We start from the raw sequence: 20,714 nt of genomic DNA, 5'->3' as shown, positions 1-20,714 counted from the left end.
ATTCTCTGTTTTGTCCTTCTTTTGAATACTTCTTGGTTTCTATCCTTCTCTATGACACTAAACTACCCAAACAATACTTTTCAAGATGCCATGTTGAGCTTTTGGAAACTCTAAAATTCAATTTAGTGCCATTTTTCTTACATTTTACAGACCTAATTAATCAACAAAATAATCAACAGATGAATCAATAATGAAAATTATAACATTACGACACATAGATGCAGCACCTAAGTGTTATTCCTTATATCTTAACCAAATGAAAAGCAAAAAAGAAATGCGATAAATATCATTTATTTTGCTGAAATTTTAGATTTGCTTCCTATGAATTTTCCTATTAGTTAAGTTTAAAGCAAAAATTATTTATTTATTTATTTATTTTATGCATCAGTGCATTCATGTCATCACTGGGTCCCTTTTTTCTTGCTAATGTCTGAGTTTGTGAAAGTCTACAATTAGTGTATATTTTATGAATACTGTAATGCTAAGAGAGATAAGATAAGATATGACTTCTTTGAAACTGCAGTGTTTACAGCAGCAAAAATACAAAAACCAAAGGGCAGGAAGACAGGCAGAACCACCAAGAGAATCTTATATTTATATTACTTTTTCTTTTACATATATACATATTATTTACATATTTGATGGCTCTGGGAAGTGCTATCAAATGCTATTAATATTAGTAATAATTGTTAGTAAACTATGTTATAATGCAGTTTTCAGATCATATTTTCATAGAGGAAGACACTGAAACCCTATGATCTCCCCATCACAACCAGATGATCAGTGGCCTGGTGGTTATGACTCTGAAGGGGGGGGGGGGGGGGGGTTGATTCTGTATGTGGCGAAAGTATTTGCAGATGACACCGGCTGGTTCAGGCGTACTCAATCTGTGCCAGCGATGATCCTTTTCCACTCTGCTAAGTAAACTCTATCGCACTGTTTACATCTGTTCAGCCTTCTTGGCCACAACCCAAACCTTCATATCTACCGTCCCATCAACACACCGCAGCCTTCAAGGGGTGTACATATGAATCTCTAAAGTGAATGTTCATTTTAAAGCAGCTGCAGGCGTGTGTTTAGGATTGTATATGTTGACCCGTGCCTTATGTGTCTATTTTTTTTCCTCCAAGGCGACGGGCCTGTTATGTATGCACCGCTAAGTGTTGTGGCCTGTGGTTGGAGCTGGAAGCTTAAACTGTAAAGCTGCCACTGCTGTAATAAACCACAGAAGTGATTGTCCTGCTTCGTTTCAGCTGAAATGCACCCCCCACACACATACACACTCACAAACACACAAAGCTCAGCTCAGGACATCTGTAGTTTTGTAAGCTCTGCACGTGCAGGTGTTGTTTTACTTGAATATTGTCTTTTTTTCAGGCCTCATCCCCTCTCTACACACCCATCCTCCCCTCTTCCTGTCCCACTGCCTCTCTCTTTCTCTCTCTCTGTTGGAGTTTGTTTAGATGGAGAGATAGTGGGGAAGTATATTTAGACAACATATATTCCACTGTCTGAACACTAAGCTCAGAGAGGGAGAGAGTGTGGAAGAGAAAGGGAGGCCAGAGATGGAGGCAGTGAGACATACAGGGAAACTCTGGCAGATAGTGTCAAATAAAAGATAAAGACCAAACCAGAAAAAGTAGATTGGATGGTGCTTAAGACTTTGGGGCTGAAGATGAAGAAGAGGAGAATGTGGGAGATGAGGAGGAAGAGAAGCAGAGAGTGTATGACTGTCAACACGTCTCCCAGTTTGAGCTCCCCCTCTCTTTTCTGTCACTGTCTCCAGTTTAATCTCTCAAAGATAACTATGACCGACAGAAAGAGAGAGGCAGAGGGTGGGAACTCCAGCCCCCCACCCCCAACCCCGTCTCCCTTTTCCTCTCTTCCTAATTATGCATATCTGTTTCTGTCTGTTTTATCAGAAAGCACTGAAAGAAGCATACAGATCAATAGGGCGGTGTAAAAAAAAAAAAAAAAAAGTGTAATCTTAGACAGTGATTTGCACACAGCACTGAGTTTTGTGGGCTGATTCAAATTCATTTGAAATTAAGGTATTTTAAAGATGAAATCCATACAATAACTATATTATAATAATGAAGGAGTTGGTCTCTGCAGACTCCTTTAAATGACAGGGAGGCTGAAACATCCTGATCTAGTTGCTTTGCCTGACAAAATATTTACGCTTGTTCGGACTCATGGTGATTTTATATTATTAATTTTTAACTTGGGCATCGACATTTGTATTATTTTGATTTTATGTTTGGTAGTGATGTTCGATAGCACGGATTTCTTTTCCGATCCGATACTGAGTAAAATTCTGGCTTGTATTGGCGATATCCATCAGATACTTTGTACAAATACACTTCATGTCTGGAAAATCTAAAAAAAAGAATAGTGTATTTCAAATCATAACTTCATAAAGAATACAAAACATGAGAGTAATTATTGTCTAATTATTAAGAATTATATAAAAAAGAAAACGTGCATATTAATTCATGTTACATGAATGTGTTAACATGAAACATGAAAATACTCAACACTGACACTTTCCCTCATCCGCAAGTTTTTGTTAAGGAACAATAGCATATTTACTGTTTTCCCCTTTAGTCTGTTCCGTTTTGTTGCTCAGTACAGACTCAGTGAGTCAGAGTTGACTGACTGAGAAGCGTGACGCGGTACATATCTACCCAGGCAGAAGAAGTAGTTCCCACCAATCACGTATCATTTGGACAAGATCCCAATAGTTTAGCTACTTTCCACTTTATTCCTAACATACATTACCTCAAATGACTGAAGTATCAAATGTATCAATATTTTGATTTGTGAATCAATTCTAGAGTGTAAAGATCTGGTATTGGAGATAACAGTATTTCAGTATCAATCCACACATCACCAATGTTTGGTTAGACACTGATTGTAACTGACATGCAATATATGCTACTGCCTGTTTTGGCCAGGACAATCTTGTAAAAGAGATTCTAATCTTAGTAAGACTTTCTTGGTTGAATAGAGGTCAAATAAATAAATTAATAAATAAAACACAATTTATAGAAATAAACAAAAAAGAGCGAGGGTTTGTGACAGAAAAATCAATCTCGTAATTTTGCTACTAATATCCTATGAATGAAATACAGTTTTTGTAAGCCGCTATTTACACATTTTGAGTAAACAAAGCAAACGCTGCAAAATTAACCTGTTGTTGTCTTTCTCTGAGATCTGTATGCTTGCCTTTTTACCTTCATTTCTTTTCATTGTCATTTTATCTCGACCACCTTACATAGAAAGAGAAACTGAAGTGTTCTGGCATCACAAAATGTCTTGACACTTGCTTCACGTACAGAAAAAATCTGCACATAACCAGATTAGTGTTGAGAGTAACTAATTTATTGCTTCTACCCATCACCCATTAGCTGCTCTCTATATACGCTGATGACAATCTGGTGTACACTTATCTATAGCACTTTTTTTTTTTACGTTTATCTTTTGAGTTTCTGTCCATGCTGTTTTACAAACCCATAATTCTGTTATTTGCCTGTCACTGTAATCTTTACCTCTGGATCTGCCTGTGTTTTTAGTACCTTTGAGTGGACATTTATCTCTGCTTAAGCACCAACACTACTAAGTATTTGTAAGCAGACTAAGGAATTACTTCCTTATAAACCTGGGCTTAGATAAACAGTTAGTCTGAGATTATTCCCCTGACATATTTGACAACATTACCTCTTCCACCCACTTCTATCCTCCAAATGTTCTTTATATAGATGGTGAAACAAACGATCAAAGACAGAAAACTGCATGTAATGATGTGGTCCAAACTAAAAAGCTTTCTGTTGTGACTACATGGCAAAATATTGATATAAAACCAGCTTTATTTACAATAAACTGATATTTGCTTCTATGCCTTTTCATTGAAACACTCTAATCTCTTTCTTTCTTGCCAGCTGTTTGGGTGGTATCCTGCTGAAATAAAAACCAACAACACAATGAAATGGCATCTTGATAGTCCAGTTTTACTAATCCTTCTCTTTTGGGAGGTTTCATTCTGGTTTGTGGTCTGTTGTGTAGAATGTGCATTATACCTGGCTAAGCAGACATCTTCTTGTGAGTATGGAATAGACTAATTGCTTTGACACACAGGGTAAAACTAGAGGTCAGGTATTTGACCTTTAGTCTTTGTTCTTAACCATCATCTATGAGGAGCTTGACTTTGAAGGGTGATGATGATGATGGCTCAAAGAAGTGGACGTTTTTTTTTTTAATGTCAAGCACATCAGATGTCTAATGTCACATCTACCATTCAGTTAAAAATGTTAAGGCTACAGTTCTATCAGAATTAGAAATTTAACACCACAGTGGGAAGTTACGATTTCAGAAGCGGAGAGTTTGTACCGTTAACCTCTGAACCCCTAATGACAGAAACCCCTCCCTCCCATCTCCAACTAAATCTATGACCCCTTACTCATGCTATGAGCTCATGTCCATAGCTTCTTTGCAAACACACACAATCACAGGCCTTTACACACACACACATACATGCACACACACATACACACACACACACACACACACACACACGCGTACACACTCACAAACACACACGCACACACACACACACACACACACACACACACACACACACATATATCATCATCTCTGCCCTGGGCTTTTAACCCTGTAAGACCCCAGTATTTTACTTCAAAGAATATGGCAGACAGTGGTACCACTCTCTAACTGCCTTTGTTACCCACTCGGCTGTCAGTTTTTGTCTCTGTTAAAGGAATACTTACGTATTTTGAGAAATATGCCTCACTTTTATTTTTTTTTTTGGACCAGGATGGGCTTGATGCCTATATCATGTTGCACTATTTAGCAGGAGGAAGGGAGTAGGAGTAAGAAGCTTTAACAATTCTTCCCCTGCTCCATTAATTGTTTATGTTGGAGAATTCTTTGAAATGCCAGTCATAATATCTCTCATGCAGCTGGAATAAAGTTTGTTTTATGATAGAAATCCATGAACCAATCATATTGATTTATGGATATATTTATTGAGGTACAATGTAAAACACAGGATTGATAACTTTTATTTAACTTTTCAAATGACAGAAAAGTTCTTTCTGAATTATTCAGCTTTTTCTTGTTTACTTTCTCTTTCTGCCTATACCTCTATTCCCTTGTGAGATCCTTTGTATCCTCAGCTTGTCTTATTCTCTGAGCACTAAAGTACTTTTCATTTCCTCTTCTATCTTAAAGCATCTCTTTTTCTGATCCTCCACTTCTGTTTTCTTTCTCCGCATACATTAGCCCCCGTGGTGTGCGTCTGTTGGGTTCCTCTCATAAATCGAACTTTCTCAAGGCTTATATTTACACCTTTTCTTCGTCGTATGTGTCTCCTGGGACTGCAGTAGTGCACTTGCAGGAGTGAGCAGCAGGGAAATAGGTAATGATTCTGGTGCTGTCTGACAGTCAGGGGTTATGTGTCTGGCCTCAGTTTCCTGGCCACATGGAAAGACGTTCATCGCCCAGCTGCATCATCTCCACATCACAAAGAAGACGTTGCACAGTCACACACACTGATGATAAATATATACATTGTTCAAGAGAAACCCTTTCTTCCTTTGATATTGCAGTTGGTGCAGATAAGCAGTGTGAGCTGACCTGCAGACCAGCCGGCTATCGTTTCTATGTTCGTCAGGCTGAGCGAGTAAGAGACGGAACACCCTGCTTCAACATCAGTTCAAATGATGTGTGCATAGAAGGGCGATGTTTGGTGAGTGGATTTTAAAGCTTCCCTTTGCATGTGTGTGAAATTCCTTTTTGAAGTGTCCAAGTCCAAGTCTGTCTTGTCTAGTTGGGGTTTGACAAAGTCCAGGACCTGAATCTCTCAGTCTCACGTCTGGAGGTTGATTTAAGCCTGGCATTTGGATTCGGAGTGTCTCCAGCCTTTTTTATGACCCTACGCTGGGCCTCTTTTCTCTGTCTTGCTCCCACTTTTCTCTCATTTACACTCAAACTCTGCTTTTGCTCTCATTTCACTCTGTTTCTGGCCAGCACCGGTTACCGATTTATACACACAACAGTGAAATAAACACTGGCAATGGATGTGAAATGTCAACAAAGTCAGAAAAGCTATTCTCTATTCCATTGCCACCCCTCCTCCCACATCTCTGTTCTTCTCCAGCCCCACTCTTCACCCTGTTTTCACTCATTATTCACATCTTTTCACCTTCTTATCCCGCCAGACGGAGGGTTGTGATGGGATCCTGGGCTCCAGTTCTGTGATTGACAAGTGCGGAGTCTGCGGTGGGAGGGACACCTCCTGTCGAAAGGTGACGGGAAGCTTCCAAAATGTCACAGTTCCCCTTGGTTACCACAAGATCCTGGACATCCCAGCCGGTGCTACATTCATTAACATCACAGAGAGGCGAGCAAGCCCTAACTACCTGGGTACGACACAAATAAAGTCACACTCACATATGTTTAAGTTTAAGATATCTTGAATAATTACTGTGGCTGCAGCTCCAATAAAAGTGAGACTTTGGTGAGGAAATTGTGAATTCGGGAATGAGATTTGGCTTGTGAGTGTGTGTGTTCTGGCTTGGACTATGATTGTAAATTCTGTGGCCTTGCAGACTTGGAGCAGATAAAGCCAGCATTGTTAGAGCCCATAAGAAACCAGTGAAGTGTGCATGTGTGTTAGTGTGTGTGTTTGCTTTACCAGCTCACTGTTTGGTAATGAGGCAGTCCTCAGAAGTCTGTGTTTGTCTGTCTGTGAGTGTGTTTGAGCTTATGGGAACTTCTTAAGAATTTACCACTGTGGAGACTAAACAAGCTTAAAATAAGGAAAGAAAACTTCACTTAATCTAATCTTGAACCCTTTCTCTCCAGCCATGAGGAGCGGCACAGGTGCTTCGGTGGTGAACGGGCGCTGGGCTGTGGATCCTCCGGGGGAGTACCAGGCAGGGGGGACCACCTTCACCTACACCCGACCTAGAGCGCAGGCAGAGGGGGATGAAGACAGAGGAGAGACCCTCAGAGCTCCCGGACCCACCACCACACAGCTACAGCTATATGTAAGAACCAGAACATTGGAAGGCCTCTATTTTAACCTGAGAATCATGAACTTGGATACTGTAAAATGAAGTTACTGATAAGAATCACACACAGAACATTTTACATCTTCATGGCATTGGTTAAAGCCTGAGGCAATGCTTTCCTGCTGCATATCAAGATTCCCCCAGATAGACAGCATTTTTTTAGCATTAGGTTGAGATAAAGGCAGCTGTACTGAAGCTTAACCCTGCTCTCATCAGACTACACAAAGCTTAATAATAATAACTCCATCCTCAGGCTAAGATCTTATTAAAGAACAGGAGTCATCTGCAGCATTCTATCCAGTAACATCAGGCCAGGAGGGAATAAAAATAGCAAGCATCCACCAAAAGGCAGAGCTTGATATCCTCTGGAATCACCTGCATTTTTAAGGCTTAATGGGATACCAAAATAAGACTCAAAAGAATCAAACTCCATTCATTTTAGCAGCACCACGAGGTTTTAATCTTCATTACACCGTATTAAAAAGACTATAGGAAGGTCAGATTACAAATTTTACTAAAATTAATACATACCAAAATGATCAGGTTATCACCCTCTTGGAAAATGTAACAGACTGAAATGGCGTTGCCACATGACTGTTTATGTTTAGATGACCTTGCCTGTGTTAAGTCCTGTCAAATGGACTCAGTGTTTCTGTTTTAACCCATAAAGACCCACAGCTACTTTTGTGGCCATTCCAAGATGGATTTTCTGTGTACTTAACCTTTCTTAAGTGATCTATTACCATTTGTTATAATATTATCCTCAGTATTTTGCACTTTTTCAGTGAAAATCAGGTATTTTCCTATATTTAATTCACTGATCATGTAGGTGTTCATAAAAGCTCAGATTATAGGTAGGTGTTATTATGTCAGAAACAGAGAAAACTGAAGAAGTTACTTTTTCAGCAAAGATATTATTAACTGAGCATAAACCAAGCGTCTCCATCTATCGTCATTTATTAAACTCTATGGGTTTTACTGGTTAATCAATGTTGTAGAAGATTACAGTGTTTCCACGTTCACTACAGAGCCTCTGAATGTCCAGATGGATCATATCTGATGACCATGAAAAGATGACAAACGGCATTTTACACCAATTATGTACATGTATTGATAGGATTAGTGGATCAACAAATATTAAATGTTTTAGATCAGTGGATGATTTTGGTCACCAGTGGATGTTTGGGTCTTTATGGGTTAAGAGTGGAGCAGCATACATACAGCAGGGCACACAACCATAGCTGCTGTTGTGTAGCTCCTTCTGACGTTTAACCTTCCTGTGAAAGGAAATGGAAATGGTGTGTGCATGTGTATGTGAAACTACTCTAAGACAAATAAATGGAAAAAACACATGTAAACGTATGTAAAAAATATATATGTCTTATCATGTTAAGTATGACAATAAGTAAAATGGTCCCAGTCAGCGTTTTACTGTCATACACATTGTGTTTGGATTTATATTTCTCTGCATTAAGTGGATGTAGTGTTTTATTTCTGTGTATATTTAATGTTTAGATCATTTTATCTCGTTTTTGATACTGTGGGGTAGTTTAATCAATGGCAATGCATCACATTACAAGATCATCATATATTTGTAGGGTCACTGTCCTGTGAGTACTTGGTGTCAAAACTTTTCATGAACTGATTTCAGTTTTGTGACAACACATTCCCCAGCAAATCCAAGAGTGTATTTAGCTCAAGAAGGAGGAGAATTTCCTTTTCTCAACACTTTTCTCAAACATTCAAAAGGAACACAAAATCCACACCCCATTTACAGAGAACAAAAAGAAAAGTACCGTAAAGCCGTAACATAAATGTAGTGGAATAATAAGTGTAATATTTGTCTCGCTGATGTAGTGAAGTAGAAGTACAAAGATGCAAAAAAGTACAAATGCCTAAAATTTTTAATTTTGTAAGTATCGCACCTGAGTAAAATTACAATGTTGTATTCCACCAGATTTCACAAATTAATGCATCTTAGATTGTACAAAAAGCTGAAAACCATCTGTTGTTGATCTTATTAACATATAGTTGCCTCCTTGCACACTCAGCAGTTATATCTATTATACTTAATATATATTATTTATCCATTATTCACTCCCCTTTTAGCTCTGTTTTGCTCTCCACTAGTTCCAGTTGAAAGTATGTATATTTAAAGTGACAGTGACAAGTGTTAGGTCTGACCCAAACAACCATGTACTGGCCAAAAAACACAAAGCAAGGAGCCAAAACATGCTTAAAAAGCTCTGTAGGACTGAAGGGGAATGGGAGAGTTGAGTGCACTTGTCACTACGGACAACCTCTTTCTCATCACACATGCTCTGTATAGAACAGAAATATTGATCTGAGCGGCTTGAACTAGCAACTCTGTGTGCCCTTTTTTCGCTCCGCAGATCATTTTCCACCAGCAGAACCCCGGCATCGACTATGAGTTTTACATCCCAGTGGAGAAGAAGGAGGTGGAGAGGGAGAGGCTGATGGAGAGAGAGAGGGAGGCGCCAAGAGAGAGGCAGAGGGAGCAAGAGGCGGGAAGGGCGCCTCTTCGAAGTACGTCTCCAGTGCACTCCAGCCTTTCCTTCTCCTTTTTGACAGCCGTGTTTTCTGCACATTCCATACAGTAGCATAAGCGGGCAGGGTGTTTGGCAATTAAAAGAAAATATCTGCAATGCATCGTTGAATGTTGACAGTGGTAGAGATGATCTCAAGATTCAGTTTTTCCAAATTACTTAAACATCACTATTACAACCCATGACGAATAACTGGCATGTTTATGGATTTGTCCGGGTGTGGTTTATGGGCCAAGTAGGAGGGATTACTGTTGAAGTGTGTTTGTGTGTTTGTGTATGACCTAGATGGGAGGGTTAGTGTATCTGGGTATCTGGTCCTCATGTTGGCCGTCATGAGACCCTGACCTCATCATCATGACTTCATTAGTCTCTGACTCACCTCCTTCATCTTATCCTCAGTATTTCATCATTGTTTTTCTCCCTTCCTCCCAATTTATCGCTGATTTCTCCTCCTCACTGTTTCTGTTTCTCAATCCTCACCTCCCTCCTCTTTTCCTTCCTTGACCTGTCTCATTTGTCTTTATGGACGTTTATTTTTGCCTTCTCTTCTAGGTCCACTTACTGTGTCAGTTGAAGACCCTCCTCCTGCTCCTCCTCCTCTTTCTATTCCTTCTTTTGCCTCTTCTTCATCCTCCTCCTCCTCCTCTTCCTCTGTGTTTGCCCCTCCCTCCTCGGAGAGATGGACACCTGAGCGGTCTCATCCTAGGGGCTCGGCACCAAACAGAAATGCTCGGATCCCCCCACGCACTGACCTGCCACTGGACACTCAGCCACCGTTTGTATGGAGGAGAGGAGGGTTCACAGAGTGCACTGTATCCTGTGGAAAAGGTGCAGAAAAATACATACATGAACACGCGTTAATTAAATGAATGACCAAATGTGATTACTAACTAGCTTTGAATGATGGGATGTCTCCCTCCTCTGGCTGCTGGATGTAATTACATGAAACAAAGAAAGGACATTTGCCTGAGGCTATTCATATATTTTTATCTTTCTATAGGTTCTCAATACAGAGTGATTCTCTGTATTAATCGGCATACAGACGAGGAAGTCCCTGAGAGGAAATGTGACTCTGCAGCTAAACCTGCACTGGAGGAGGAGCCATGTAACACACACCCCTGCCCTCCATTGTGAGCATATACTTAGAAACACAAACATTAAGTGGACATTGCCTTTCTGTTTATTTGCGATCACTGACCATTTGCACTCACACTGTAATTCTAATACATGCATTATCACATTTATTAGTTGTAGTTGTGCTGCTTCATGTCAAGGTCAGTATGCTGTGTTTTTTATGGGCTTTAGTTGTAAAAAGCAGAAAACTCACAATAGCGGTCTGGTGTTAATTGAACATATGTGTAACAATCAAAGTGATACAGCACTAAGTGGTATACTCTACATAAATAAAACACTACATAATGCATTTACTGTAGGCAGATTAATTATTTAATTAAAAATTCTGCATGCAAATATACACAACAGTCAACTACAATTAAAAGGAGAAAGCTTATATAAACAGTATTTCCCTCAGTAAATGTATGATTATCACTGACATTAATGTTCCACTACAAAAAAAATTAAAAAAAAATTCAAGTACTCGTGGGGCCTTGTGCTTTGTTTGCTAATTCATCATATGTAGCTAATTGTTTTGTTGCCTCAGAACAAAAAGTAAAAGTATGCACACAGTCTTCTGAAAGCAATATTAATGTTTTGGTGAGACTTCATTTTTCAAGATTTACATTTTTATAAGTTGGTTTAAATCTGCAAAAACACCTGAACAGTCCATTAAACAAAGGGTCTAATGTAGCTTTGCTGAGTATGTAATTGGCTATTTTACTAATAGTGATTCAGATCATTTTGTGTGTCACGTGTTGTGTTTTCAGTGCAGCTCTAACAGCTCTGTTTTTCTCTGTGCTGTGTTAGCTGGGAGGCCAGTGCGTGGTCGGAGTGCAGCGTGTCCTGCGGCCCCGGGCTGCAGCAGAGGCAGCTCCAGTGCAGACAGAGCTTCGGGAACCGCTCAACCATGGTCCACCCTCAACGCTGTGCCAACCTCACCCCACCGGAGTCCACACAGCCATGCCAGCTCCGCCTCTGTTCCCACTGGGAGGTCAGCTCCGACTGGAGCACAGTAAGTCAACGACAACAATATGTGACTGGGAAACACATCTGGTCTGCTTACAAGAGGACAAATACTGGATTTCAACCTGTAATCTGTAAACATGACACCGAGAAGAGTATGTGGTGTTGTATGAGTTCAAGCTTTAAGACAAAAACATAGCTCTATGTTTATATCATCAGTGTGGGGATGCCTTTCATAGCTCATCATGGAACTATTCACTCCTATTCAACTAAGAGACTGCTTCAACAAATAACAGGTTATGAGTAATGAGTTAATCAGTTACACTTTTTGGATAAATTCAAAATAAATGGCAGCCATATGTGGTCTAACAATACTGTTAATTTTTAATGTGACGTACAGCTGTTCATAATTTGACATGATAAATTCTCTGCTGTCAACACTGAAAAGAGTAATTTCCTGCCCTTCAACTTGTATTCACTAGTATATTTGTTATTATGTTTCCCTTTCTTATCTTTTATTCTTGTTTTTCTCTGCACTCCCTCTCTCTTGTCAGTGCTCTGTGGATTGTGGAATGGGGAAGAGGACGAGGAGTGTCCGCTGCGTCAGTGATGAAGGCAGCGTGGTCAATGATAAGGAGTGCAACTCCAGGCTTCGACCGCAGGGAAGCGAAGAGTGCAACATGGGGCCCTGTGTAACGAACTGGTACTTCACCGACTGGTCCAACACTGTGAGTAACACACACACACACACACACAGTGATAAGCATGTATGGTACAGTAATACTCAACACGCTCTCCCTCTCTGTTCCTCAGTGTTCAGCCCAGTGTGGACCTGGCGTACAGAAGAGAGAGGTGGTGTGTCTGACCCGAGGAGGCGTCAGAGATGGTGGAGGAGGTGGAGACTGTGTCGGGGATAAACCAGCGGAGATGAAAGCCTGCAATGGAGGCCCCTGTGAGGCAATGACCATGTGGTACAGCAGCCCCTGGACACAGGTAGGATGGAGGAAGTAAAACCACAGACAGTAAAGCTACAATAGACAGAAACTAGAATAAGGCAAAAAGAAGCAAGAGGTGCAGAAGTCTTGTTTCCTTAAAGTCTTGTTTCCTCAAACTTAATTACTGTGAGATTTCAGTATTCGTCAGCAGCCCCACTGAGACACAGTAAACCTCAAAGTAGTACAATCACACAGTTATAAAAGTGGATTTATTTGTACAGTAAAACCTCTAAAATTTAGGAAGTAAAAAAGAATGAACGCCTGCTCATGCCTCTAGGGAGTAGAATTTTGCCAAGACTGTTAGTCAAAGTTAGTATAGTGAATATTTATGTTACATTACTCATTGTGTTATTTCATGCTGACTTTTGAAAGGTTTAGACTTAAATCTTTAGGTCTAACTAAATTTATAACATTACCTGAATTGAGATGATTTGTATTGTAAAAGGCTGCAGAAAATACTGTGGAATGTTTGCCCCAGGATGCCAAAAAACTTTTCACCTTTCCTAGCTTTAAGAAATAAATGGATGAAAATACATTGAAGGAAGGATGAATGAGTGTTTTTAGTTTTCCTTCAAACTGTTGCTCTTGTGTGAAGATGTTGCATCAGTGCTAAAAAACAGTATGATGGGAATTTTCTTGTTATTATTCTCCACTGCGACTGTGCATTTCTTGACTCTGACGTTAATTGTATTCATTGTATTGTATCCCTGACGTATACAGCTCGGACATCTTTACTGTCCCATTAAAAAAACACTACATATGACTTATTTTCTTTTCTTCCTGCAGTGTAATGTCCCATGTGGGAATGGCACTCAGCGACGAGACATTATTTGTGTCCAGAGGATGGGGAGTGATTTCAGTGTTGTCGCAGCCAGTGAGTGTTCTCATCTGGACAAACCTGCTCCGGTCCAGGAGTGTGAGATGGGCGAGTGTCAGCCTCAGTGGTTCACAACAGAGTGGAGCGCGGTGAGTGATGACGGAGAACAGCCTTGTACATGTGTCAATACACTGCTGTCATTTTACTCATAAAACATCAAATAGTAGCGTGTTCTAATTGTTTTATGATTGATAAAACACATTTTCTGAGACGGGGATCGTCTTTGTTGAAACTCTACTCCCAGAAAGCAAAACCTTACCTCACATCTCTTCTTTCAAAACTACACACACTGATGTATTAAGTATGAAACACTGTAATGCAGAGCCATGTTTTTGTTTGTAGCGTGCTGTAAATATATACTACGAATATAAATGCAATGCAGAAACCATAATAATATCAACAAGTGGTGCCAGGCACAACAAACCACACCCCTCACACATATTTTACCCATTATAAGTAAATGGGAAGATTTAAAAAATTCATAAAAATTTAAACTTTGATCTACTTTTTCCAAAATTTAATGACACTGCATGATTGGGTCACTGGCAATCTATAAAATCAATTTAGTATGAACTCAACCAGTAATTTTGCTGCTACAGACTCGTGAAATTTTGCCCATTCTAAGTAAATCGGAGAAAAGAAAATATTTTAAAAATTTATTAAAAATTGAAACTTAGACCTACTTTTCCCAAAATGTAGTGCAATCTAGTCTGGGTCACTGGCAATCTATAAACCAAATTTGGTATGAATTCAACCAGTAGTTTTGGTGCTAGAGTGTTAACAAACAAACAAACCGAACCAAAAACAATACCCCTTGCCTCCCTTTCAGGGGGGCGGGGTAATAATCATGTCCATAACAGTCTTAACTCTCATCTCCCTGTTACTCAAAAGTATAAAAATTGTAGAAAAGTGTAACCTGGATCCTACTAATAATAATCATAGCTCTGATTTCTAAGTGATCTGTTTGGTTACAGGTGATTACACATGCACATTCTGAGTGTAAGTGTTAACTGAGTGTGGTATTTCATTTCAGATCCCACACTCCACTTGGAATTTATCTAGTTGTGGTGTTTCATGTAACTATTAAGTGTGTTTGTATTTCAGATAGAGTGTAAAGCAGACGAACTGATGAATAGACAGAACACAGGAGTTAGTGGTTTCAATAATTGTGTAAAAGTAAATAATATAAACTTAATGAAGGTCCAGTACTTGGGGTGGGTGGAGTGTGTGTGTGTGTGTGTGTGTGTGTGTGGGGGGGGGGGGTTGGATAGGAACTGGATACAACAGTTTCATGTTCAAGTTGTATGTTTCATGTTATACATTTGAAAATTGAAAATAAAAAAGATCTTGATCAAAAAAGTAAATAATGTAAAATAATAAAACTATATAGATGTGTAACATTTTAAACTGTGTGTTTGTTATCCTTAGTGTTCCCGTTCTTGTGGAAAAGGTGTCCAGATGAGGGAGGTGCGATGTCTTACACCAGACAAAAAGCACAGCCATGAATGTGATCCCACCTCCAAACCTCAGCAGGAGCAATTCTGCAACACAATACCCTGCAGTCCACAAGTGGCAGGTTGGTGTGTGTGTTATTATGACTGTGTTTTTTGTGTTTGGGGCTCCCTCCATACCAACCTGTCTCCCTTTTTATTTCTCTTCACAGATGAAAACTGCAGAGACAGAACTCATAACTGTGTGATGGTGGTCCAGGCCAGATTGTGTGTCTACTCCTACTATAAGACCGCCTGCTGTGCCTCGTGCACCCAGAGTGCCCAGCGTGCAAAGAGGCACTGACCGGCCAATCACAGACAGACAGCCCAGGTGTGCAAGAAGTGAAGGATTAGGTCAAAAGGGCTGACCCTTTCTGAAACGAGCAGCATGCAGAAATGGACAGCCTGGAGTCAATGTAAACCTGTGATGGCATTTTGTTTGAATATCTTTTAGCTATTTTCTCCTGATTCTTCAGGTAAAACACTGTGAAAACAACCAGTTCCTTCTTCCAGTTCTGCGTATACAGTAAATCTTCTCTCCCAGAACCACGTATTCCACTGAGCGCTTACTTCAGTAGGTTCATAATGTGTCACATCGTGATGTATTTGCTGCATTTTCCACTCTAGGAGGTCCATTTCTGTGGCTGCAAGTTTGTAATGGATGATGCTCACTGAGGACACTGCTGTGTATCAGCAGTAAAACTTGCCTTTTTTTTTTTTAAAGATTCCTCCAAATCTATGGGATGTTTAAACACAGTCAGACATACATACCACTAATTCTACAAACCAATAATTATCAAATGTTATAGATAAACTTCAATCTACTGGAATAGGTCTACTCCAAACGTCTCCCACTGACACTTCCCCTAACTAAGCTACAAGGATCTCTTTTACATACTTTATGTCTTTAATGTTTGCCAAAAATAATTCCTCAAGTGTCCTCTTATTGTTCAGTTCAGTATTTGAACAGATGAACCAAAGGAGTGGAGCAACTATGGCAGTAAGTGACCAAATATATCTGGGAAGGAAGATAGAGGGGATGTAATTATGTTACATATCCATGCAGTTATTTTTTTGGATAATCTTAAAATTAACAGCTCAGGTGTGAAGACTCATGGTTACAGTTACCTTTTAGTAACCTCTAAAACCCACTTTCCACATATAAAATAACATACAATATTAATTCAGATTTTAAAAGTAATTAAGATACGACCTGTTATTCAAAATGTTTTTATAATGTCAACAAATCAAATGAAAAGCTCCAAATCCACCTCATTCCAGCTATATTAACTGTGTTTATCTTTATGATTGTCTTAAAGTAAACATTAACAGTCCTCAGTACATTTTTGAGTAGTGATACCACCGGATATTTTAGAAAAAAAAAATAAAAATCTCTGTTTACCTCAATGAGTGACAGGTGCATCAGAGGAAAGTACAACTTGAAAACAAAGAAAAAAAACCTTCTACACACAGTCTCAGTTACTGCTGAAAAATTTATTAGACTACCATGTTTCAGTCTGTACGACCTTCATCATTTATATGGGCAGCATCAAGGCACTCTCACATATGCACACATAAGAGCTGCTTCCATCATCATGTCTCCATTGGGCAAAAAAATCATGTATTATATATCATACATAATAGGAATCCTCACCTAAAAATGTTTAATTGTACAGGGCATCTCTAGGAACACCTTTTTTTTATTTTTCAGGAAAACTGGTAGAAAATATAGCAACATACATGATAAAGAAAGTAGTTATATTTATAAAAACAGAAGCGGTATCCCCACTCCATTTGGAAATGGCACATGGATTATAATACACCGATTACATCCCACTTTCTCTTAAATGTGTTTTTTAATCACAGTATTTGTCATTGACTGATAAAAAGCAACAGACACTGATGACCAGACATAAAATAGGTCAGTTCAACCTGAACATTCCCACTTTATGGAAGGCTTAAACCTGATTCAGTACCTCATTTCAACCCTGATTTTTGGTAAATCCTGCCAAGCACATTTTGCTTGATTTTTCCTTTCATATAGTCCCCATTTTCTGTACTGATTCATCAACACCTATGTAGAACAATGTCACTATGAGCTGAATTTACAAATGGATCATCTTAGGCACAATCAAATAAAAGATCCATGACAGTTAAATTAAATATTTTGTTCCCACAAATGACCAATGAATTTTTATTGGCAGCATCCATGATACATGCCGTTTAAATCATGCATGTAATTTCTTGATCATTTCTTGATAACCATTTCTTTATTTTTTTAGATGCCCTGTAATCAGATAGTCTTAAAGCAGAGGGATGTTACTGTATAAATTAACAGATGACCTGGCTTGCATGCTATTCATTTAGGTTGCAGTGTCTTTTGGTCTGTGTGCATATATGGAAGTGTTGCAACACTTGATGAAACATCGACTCCAAATGAGCTCAGAGCACTATTGCTCCTGTTACTTGTAATGAAGGAAATCAGTGCAGCTTTACGGCTCACTGAATGGTTTTTAGTTTTTAGACTTTGGACAGTGGTGAATTGCGCAAAGCAGCCTTTAGACACGACCATCACTACTTGTTCCTATTCGCTATTTGGTCTTTTTACATGATTTGTTGACATTTCTATCACCATTCAAACATTTATTTTATAACATGTAGCTTTAATGGATCATAATGAATAACCTGTCTAGTACCAGAGCAATTCTGCAAAAATAGCAGAGTAAAAACTCCATGTCCTTTCCATTTTCACACCTTATCTCTGCATCTCCTCTTTTTGCATCACCTTTCTTTTCTGAGCAGAGATGATGAATCTGTCCTCCCGGTGAAGCTACATTTAATTAATGAACCTGAAGGACATATTTTCAATTAAAAACTAAGAAAGCTGCTTTTTATACATAAGTCTTTTCATAAGTTGCTTATGATGGATCAAATGCTATTATCCTGCTTTGACCTGAAAGTAAATATTTTTTATTCTGAAATGCTATTTTCTCTGTATATGTATGTAAGTACTCTCTAATGCTCCTTGTCCTTCTCTTGAATTGACTGTTTTTTCACAACACAAAACACCCATATACTCACACTCTGCCCACTCAAAGGTGAGGAATCTGTATATTTGTCAGATATGTTTTAATGTCTATAAATTCTTTGAACATAGTAGGCGCTTATGTTTTTTAACTAAGTAGAGTCATCAGACGTGTCGTTATAGACTGTAACTGCATTTATTCACATCTAACTGTCATATACTTGTTGTATTTTGCATTTGACGAGAGAATCAGTGATTTTATTGTACTTGTCTGTGTGGGTGGTGTGTGTGTATGTGTGTGTGTGTGTGTGTGTGTGTGTGTGTACAGCTGTATATTTTGCGATTGTGGCTTGAATATGTCATCCCTGTCTCTAATCCCATGTAGTAAAAAACACATTTTATATAAAGAGGATAGTAATTTATCTGTTATCTAAAGAACGTGTAATTTATTATCTGTTCTAAAGAGCTGTAGCAAATTTTCTTTGTTACCACCAGAGTTTATGAGATTGTTATTATTGAAACACAGGCAATTTTTTATATTTGCATAAACAAAAACAGGGTGGGAAAATTACGGTCAAAAGCTTCATTTTATTTTCAATAAAAACTGAAACAACAGAGGAATTTCAGGTGTCATGCTTGGTTTGTTCTGTAAATACAGGTAATATAACAGGTTTCCTCCAAATGATGGCGCCATTGAGTCTGATACAGAAGTGACAAGGCCTCCCTTTCTTCAGGCATGAGCTGCCTACATACTAATGTCTGTTTTTTGGCATCAAGTCTGCACTGAATATCATTTTATTTTTTATTTTATCTTTTAATCAAAAAAATGTGCTTTTGCTAAAACACTGAACAAGCCAAGTTTGTTTTACATGCTCAACCTGGTCACCACAGATATAGTTTAATGAATTAGTTTCTCTCACAAGACAGATCTGGCCAAGCTGGTATCAGGAAGTAAGGCATATCAGGAACCAAACGACAGCATCCGCAGTGAAATAGTTTTGGACCTAAAATACAATAAGCAAAACTGCATTTCCTGTAAACCATCCAGAATATGATGTTTAAATGCATAATACAGAGGCAGCATTTCCAAATTAAAGTCTGTCGTGCAGATTATTCCAAGCCCACAGTGTATAATATGAAAAACCAATTTTGCCAAGTGCTGAAAGGTCAGATACATCTTGCAGCCTCAATGTAGGAGTGACAGGAAATGTAGGAGTATGATGTGTTGAACTTATAGTAGGATAAAGTCAACCAGAAATATCAGTGTAATTTGTTGTTGTGTTTGTGAAATGGGTCCAGTGAACTCAAACAAGTAGATTACTTCGTTTAATATAATTTATTTAACCTGAAATGTTATACGTGCTTGCAAGACAAATGATCCTTTTTGATGGAATTAAATGTAGATATGTATCATATATAATGTGTAATATTTTCTATTGCAGACTGTGAGTTCTTACCAGCCTCCATGGAAATCTCTGGGAACTGATCCAAAAATTAGTGTTTGTTTGTGGAGCATGAGGATTGGCCTCCAGCACTTGTTTGTGAGACTACTTGTGTTTGACCAAGGTGGAATTTTATCATCCTCGAGCAGTGAAATTCTACCACTGATTATTCAGAAAGATTTCATGCAGACCAGCAAAAGGAACATTAAAACAGGCCTAAGTGGGCTATTGCTGCAGCCTCTGCTTCCAAAATAGCTGAGTAACACCGAGATTAGTTTCCCTCCTCTCCACCCTGTATGTGCGTGTCTGGGGCCCGGTCAGAGACAAACTCCAGTTCTTCTTCATCATGCAGGGAGGCTTAACAGCTCGGATGCCGTGCTGTTTCAAGGCCTATACACCGTTGACATCCTCAGGGCGCAGCGTGCTTTGCGTGCCTGCCTTTCCCAATGCATGGTTGCAAGATATATGTATACAAGTGTGAGTGTGAGAGCGAATATGCGTGTCTTTGTGGGTGGGGTGTATATGGTGGATGAATGTGGCGGGGGATGCTGGCTCACAGGGGGCACGAGGCAAGGCAGGCAGATGGTGACCTTTTGGAGTAAATTACCATGAACCCTATGACTCTCGCTTTCCGCCCTGCCTTCCCTCCCAAGACTCTCGACACGAGCGTCAAATATAAAAAAGGCTGGAATATTAAGCTACTTAGTATTAAAGCATGAGCGATACATCTTTACACATCTCACTGAAATGCCCAAATCCAACCGTTTTTTTTTTTTTTTTTCCCCCAAAGTACAGGCTATAAAGTAGGCCAACTCCATCCCCGAGCTATCTCCCTTTCTCTCTGTCACACATTCACTTTGTGTGGGTGTGAGCGTGATTTCGGGCTCGGGCGTGAACAGCTGTAGTAGTCGTGACTACGTGCGCGGCGGCGGCGGCGGCGCGCATCGGCTTCACGTCAAGAAGCGTAGTTTCAGCACCAAGGCCAGGGCTCGCGGCTAAGAACAATAGGCGGCTCCGAGCACGGCTGCAGTTAGGCAGCGTCCGAAAGGTGCTTAACGAAAAACGTCACTCGGGGTGGTTTACAACGCCTCTTACATGACTCTAAAAATCACACCTTGAGCACTAATAGACCCCTTGTGTTATTA

The 20,714-nt window shown here is 39.4% G+C and overlaps 1 protein-coding gene across 1 annotated transcript in view; it reads left to right on the top strand.

Annotated features, from left to right (window-relative positions):
- The window catches only part of adamtsl4 (ADAMTS-like 4), a 41,625-nt gene extending 22,880 nt beyond the window's left edge, over nucleotides 1-18,745 (top strand). The window contains exons 6-17 of the mRNA XM_030158277.1: nucleotides 5,628-5,767; nucleotides 6,240-6,444; nucleotides 6,886-7,070; nucleotides 9,488-9,641; nucleotides 10,214-10,489; nucleotides 10,662-10,791; nucleotides 11,585-11,789; nucleotides 12,295-12,468; nucleotides 12,554-12,733; nucleotides 13,522-13,701; nucleotides 15,041-15,188; nucleotides 15,276-18,745. Coding sequence (XP_030014137.1) covers nucleotides 5,628-5,767; nucleotides 6,240-6,444; nucleotides 6,886-7,070; nucleotides 9,488-9,641; nucleotides 10,214-10,489; nucleotides 10,662-10,791; nucleotides 11,585-11,789; nucleotides 12,295-12,468; nucleotides 12,554-12,733; nucleotides 13,522-13,701; nucleotides 15,041-15,188; nucleotides 15,276-15,406 — 2,108 coding nt within the window. The 3' untranslated portion in view covers nucleotides 15,407-18,745. The remainder of the gene's footprint in view (nucleotides 1-5,627; nucleotides 5,768-6,239; nucleotides 6,445-6,885; nucleotides 7,071-9,487; nucleotides 9,642-10,213; nucleotides 10,490-10,661; nucleotides 10,792-11,584; nucleotides 11,790-12,294; nucleotides 12,469-12,553; nucleotides 12,734-13,521; nucleotides 13,702-15,040; nucleotides 15,189-15,275) is intronic.
- The last annotated feature ends 1,969 nt before the right edge of the window (nucleotides 18,746-20,714 follow it).

The sequence above is a fragment of the Sphaeramia orbicularis genome, chromosome 16, assembly GCF_902148855.1.
Source record: "Sphaeramia orbicularis chromosome 16, fSphaOr1.1, whole genome shotgun sequence".
Classification (NCBI taxonomy): domain Eukaryota; kingdom Metazoa; phylum Chordata; class Actinopteri; order Kurtiformes; family Apogonidae; genus Sphaeramia; species Sphaeramia orbicularis.
Note: the sequence above shows the minus strand (reverse complement) of the source record. Positions and strands in the feature narration are given on the sequence as shown.